We start from the raw sequence: 5,292 nt of genomic DNA on the forward strand, positions 1-5,292 counted from the left end.
TAGGGTTTAGGGTTTAGGGTTTAGGCAAGAGAGAGAGGAGCCTTGAGGAGAGGTTTAGGGTTTAGGGTTTAGTATAATAAAAGCCTCTCCTCCTATCGCGAGTGAAGCGAAGGTTTAGGGTTTAGGGTTTAGAGGCCTCTTAAGGGTTTAGTTTATAGGGTTTACCCTCAGTGTTTCTCTCTGTTTAAAGGCGGGGGAGGGGGGAAGCCTCGGGGTCACGGAGGTTTAGGCTTTAGGGTTTAGGGTTTAGGGTTTAGGGTTTAGGGTTTAGGGTTTGGCGTTTAGGAAGACAGCGCCCCACTGGGTGTATAGTTCAGGGTTTTAAAGGTGTAGGATTTAGGGCTTGGAATTGTTTTAGGGTTTGGGCTTCAGGGCTTAGTGCTGTTCTAGGGTTTAGGGTTTAGGGTTTAGGGTTTAGCAGCTGTAGGGCGGTTAGCGTTTAGAGCTGAGGGATTAGAGTTTAGGCTTAGGGCTTATGGTTTAGGGTTTAGGGTTTACTAGCTGTAAGGGGTCTAGGGCCTAGGGTTTAGGGTTTAGGGTTTAGGGTTTAGGGGTTTAGGGTTTAGGGTTTAGCCCACTACCTGCTGGGGTCACTTGGGTTTTTCGGGTATTGTGTGTAGCTGAACTTTAAATAAAAAGCAAAGAAAGAGATTAAGGGGTTTAGGGTTTTGTTTATTGTTTATTTTCTTCTGCTTGAGGCTTCCAAGCGCAGCAGCATTGATCTGTTGCTGCTGCTGCTGCTGCTGCTGCTGCTGCTGCAGCAGCAACAGGCCTCGCTTAAATAAGGCGTAGGCTGCTGTCTGCGCGGCGGAGTGCAGCAAGAAGATAAATTCTTTTTTATTTTTGTTTAGGGTTTAGGGTTTAGGGTTTAGGGTTTTCATTATTTAATTTATTAAATCCTTTAGAGACAAACAAAACAAAGAAAGAGGAGGGCGGCGTGCGGCCGCTGTATAGGGGCTGCTCCGCTGGGGGGTGTTATATGTTGTAGGTGGTTCTAGGGTTTAGGGTTTAGGGTTTAGGGTTTAGGGTTTAGTGGTTGTTTAGTTTATATTTGTATTCCTTCGGCTTTTTTCTTCATTGTTTGTCTTTTCTGCATGCAGTCTCCTCTTTTACTTAAACTCGCCGCAGCAGCAGCAGCAACAGCAGCAGCAGCAACAGCAGCAGCAGCAGCAGCATAACTCCTGCCCTTCTTCGTGTCGGTTGCTGCTGTTTGTGTTGCTTCTCGCTGCAGTTTGTCTGGGCAGGTGGATACAGGTTCCTCTTGCTGCTCCCGCTGCTGCTGCCGCCGCTGCTGCTGCTGCTGCTGCTGCTGCTGCTGCTGCTGGCGAATGCCGGGCCCACACCGCCTGGCCACCCCCACGCCCTTCTCCCGGCTGAACGCCTGGGTGGAGGCGACGCCCTCTGCTCCTAAAGAGCTTCTACTGAAGCCTGCTGCTAGCACCCCTCCTGCAGCCTCTGCTGCAGCAGCAGCAGGAACAGCAGCAGCAGCAGCAACAACAACGGCGCATGCCGCTGTCGATAGCCCTCTGGGAAGGGGCGAATCCTTCATTGGCGCTGCAGATGCAGGTGCTGAAACAGCAGCAGCAGCAGACTCAGCCGGAGCAGCAGCAGCAACAGCAGCAGCAGCAGCAGCAGCAGCAGAAGGTGATGCTGCTTCTGATTGGTCGGCGTTAGATGACTCCTTCTTGCTGCACCTCAGCAGCGACCTGCGGCGACAGGTTTGGTGCTATCATTTGCTGCTGGGGGGCCCCACAGAAGAGGGGGGCCCCTTCCCTCGTCTCCCTTCGTTTGCTTCACATAGCAGGCCCCCGTCTTTGTCTGTATTGCTTGCAGATCTTTTATCTTTTGTTTTTCTTGTCTCGCCAAACTGCTGCTCTCTCACCTGCTTTCACAAACAAAGGCCCCCGCAAACGCATTCAGGGGCCCCTGCTGCTGCTGCTCTTGTTGCTGCTGCTGCTGCCCCGCTGGAGCAGCAACAAGAGCAGCAGCAACAGCAGCAGCAGCAGCAGCAGCAGCAGCAGTTCCAAACTAGCAGCAAACCCACTTCGCCTTCTCATGCTCCAGCAGCAGCAGCAGCAGCTGCTGCTGCTGCTGGGGCTGTAGGCCTGCAGCAGAATGACCCGCTTGGCGCTGCGCTGCTGCAGGCACTCGTTGTGTTGCTGCTGCAGTTAGAGAGCTCAGCTTCTGGGCTGTCTGAGGGGCCGCAGCAGCAGGAGTCTCCAAGGGGGCCCCTTGGGGGCCCCCTATCCCTCGGTGTTAGCCGCGCTTCTCTGTTTCGCTCGTTGCTGCTGCTGCTGCTTGGCTCTTCTTATTTACATCTCATTGCGCTGCTGGGAAGTTCTGCTGATGCGGACCCGCAGCAGCAGCAGCAGCAGCAGCAGCAGCAGCAGCAGCAGCAGCAGCAGCGGAAGCAGTGTCCTTCCTTTTGGAAGTTCATTTCTATATTTGGGGCTGAGGCTGCAAAGGATTTGCTGCTGCTGCAATGTGCTCAGCAGCCAGCAGCAGCAGCAACAACACCAGCTGCAGCAGCAGTGCCTTCTAGTGCTGCTGCAGCAGCAGCAGCAGCAGCCTCCTCTCTCAGAGACTCCGAGGGGCCCCGCCCCAGCTGCATGTCTTCGCTGCTGCTTCGCTGGGGCCCCCAGTGGGGGCCCCCTGACCGAAGTTCTTTGATAGGGGTATCTCTGGGGCTGCAGAATTTGCTGCTGCAGTGCAGCAACACAATGCTGCAGGTCTCCCTCTGTCTCCAACCACCGTGTGTACGTCCACCTCCTGCTGCTGCTGCTGCTGCTGCTGCTGCTGTTTGTGCATGGCCTTTGCGCATCTTGCGCATTAATCTGCTGCTGCTGCTTTTCCTGCTGCTGCTGCTGCTGCTGCTGAGTCGTGCTGCTGTTTGGGGGACTTCGTTGTGCTGTGGCTGCAGGCAGCGGCTTCATTTGGGGGCCGTGCTGCACCTGCAGCAGCAGCAGCAACAACAGCAACAGCAACAGGTGGAGGAGCAGAAAACTCCTGGACCTGCATTCCTGCCGAAGCAGCAGCAGCAGCTGCTGCTGCTGCTGCATCGGCTGCTCGCATTGCTGCAGACCAAAGCCTTGGGGAGTTCGTGCAGCTGCTGCAGCAGCAAAGTATTGATTCTCCCACGTGCCGCAGCAGCAGCAGCACCACCAGCAGCTGCTGCTGCTGCATGACGGGGCCTTGCTGCTGCAGCAGCTCAAGCATAGAACGAGGCCAGCAAGAAGGGGCACAGCCAAATGCTGCGCAAGCGCCAGCAGCAACTGCTGCAGCAGCAGGAGAAGCAACTCCTGCTGCAGCAGCAGCATCCCCTGCTGCAGCAAGTGACGCTGCTGCTGCGCCTGGTGTAACTGCGCTTGGTGCTGCTGCAGGATCTGCACGTGCTGCTGCACCTGCTGCTGCTGCAGCAACAACAGCAGCAGCAACAGCAGCAGGCTCGCAGCAGCCAGATGGTTTGTGGGTATCCGTCTCAACTTTGCTGGAGCTGCTGCAGGAAGAAGAAGCAAGCCAGGCTGCAGCTTCTCGTTGTGCTACAGCAGCAGCAGCTGCTGCACCAGCTCCTGCAGCAGCTGCTGCTGCACCGGCCACTGCAGCAGATATAAAGCTGGAAGCACCAGCAACAGCAGCGGGAACCTCCTCTTCTGCTGCTGCAGAGGCTTCAAATGCTGCAGCAAAGCGCAGCAGCGAGCAGCAGCGGCAACCCCACACATCGGGCGAGGCTTCTCAGCGCAGCGACCAAGAGCAGCAGCAGCAGCAACAGCAGCAGCAGCTGCAGCAACAACAACTGCAGCAGCAGCAGACGTCCTCACCGCCGTCAACGGGGGGGGACGCCACTGCTTCTAGGGCAGCGTCGCAAGACTCAGCAGCAGCAGCAGCAGCAACAGCAGCAACAGCAGCAGCGGCACCTGCATCATCAGCATCAAAGCAGGCAGAGGCTACAGCTGCGGGGAACACGGCAGCTGCGGAAGCTGCAGCAACAGCAGTAGCAGCAGCAGCAGCACCACCATCATCAACAGAACCAGCAGCGGAAGCGCAAGCGGCGACAGAAACAGCAGCAGGAGCAGCAGCAGCAGCAGCAGAAGTTGCTGCTGCGTCTCCTCCTATCGAAGATGCCTCTTCGCCATCTACCCCTGGGGATCTACCTCTAGGGCCGCAGCTGCAAGCTGCTGCTGCTGCAGTGCAGCAGCAAATCTGCTGCTTTGTTCAGGAGGCCTGCCGCGCTCTCCCCCCGCCTCATTTGCTGCTGTGGCATGCGACGTGGGCTTCGCAGCGCACGCAAGTGGAGATGCTGCTGCAGCAGCAGCTGCAGCAGCAGAAGCTGCAGCAGCAGCAAATGCAGCAGCAACATATGCAGCAGCAGCAAATGCAGCAGCAAGAGATGCAGCAACAACAGAAACAGCAACAGCTGCTCCAGCAGCAGCAGGTGCAGCAACAGCAGCAGCTGCAACAGCAGCAGCAACTGCAGCAACAGCAGCAGCTGCAGCATGCGGCTACCCAGGAGCTGCAGAACAGCCGGCCCTCGCACGTCCCCGCTGCAGTTGCTGCTCAGCTAGCATACAGAGAGGCGAAGAACAGGCAAGCAGCAGCAGCAGCAAGTGCAGCAGCAGCAGCAGCAGCAAGTGCAGCAGCAACAACAGCAGCAGAAGACTGCGGAAGGGCTTCACGGGGCTCAGAGGGGGCCCCCCAGGGCCCCTTTGCTGTTCGGAGGGAGCTGCCGTGGTTAAGAAGGCCAGGGTCAACGCAGCACTGCAGCAGCAGCAGCAGCAGCAGCAGCAGAAGTTATGCAGGGCTCCCAACCAAAGGTGTCTTAGTGGGCCCCATAGCGGACAGGAAAGGCAGAGCAGCGAAGCTTGCTCGGCAGGAGGCTGCTGATCTGCAGCAGCAGCAGCAGCAGCAGCAGCAGCAGTGGAGCGCATCCGAGTGCGGCGAGGCAGCAGCAGCAGCAGCAGCAGGAGCGGAGCAGTGGGTAGCAGCAGCCTTTTAATATTTGCTGTTGTTTATTTTGTTTGTTTGTGTTTGCTGCTTCTCTTTGTCTATTTTGCTTCTTTATTTTCATTTGCTGCTGCTTGCTGCTGTTGTTTATGCTGTGGGTGTAGCTGACAGCTTTTGTTTATTTTATTATTTTGTTCTATATTTTATGTATTATTATTATATATATTTTATTTTATTCTGCTGTCTCATCTCTCTACTTTTACCGTTTTGTCTGTCTCCTTCTCATTGCTGCTGCTGCTGTTGCTGCTGCTGCTACTGCTGCCTTGTGCGGTTTGCTGCTGCAGCAAGGGT

The 5,292-nt window shown here is 56.1% G+C and overlaps 1 protein-coding gene across 1 annotated transcript; it reads left to right on the forward strand.

The window, feature by feature from the left end:
* Positions 1–1,328: 1,328 nt before the first annotated feature.
* EAH_00058180 (hypothetical protein, conserved) lies at positions 1,329–4,993 on the forward strand (the record flags this gene model as incomplete). The annotated part of the gene is made up of 2 exons (XM_013393673.1): positions 1,329–2,756; positions 2,921–4,993. The coding sequence occupies 2 exons, from the start codon at positions 1,329–1,331 to the stop codon at positions 4,991–4,993; spliced, it is 3,501 nt and encodes a 1,166-aa protein (XP_013249127.1).
* Between the last annotated feature and the right edge of the window lie 299 nt (positions 4,994–5,292).

The sequence above is a fragment of the Eimeria acervulina genome, genomic scaffold (assembly GCF_000499425.1).
Source record: "Eimeria acervulina Houghton genomic scaffold, Eah_scaff1300, whole genome shotgun sequence".
NCBI classification, from domain to species: Eukaryota; Apicomplexa; class Conoidasida; order Eucoccidiorida; family Eimeriidae; genus Eimeria; species Eimeria acervulina.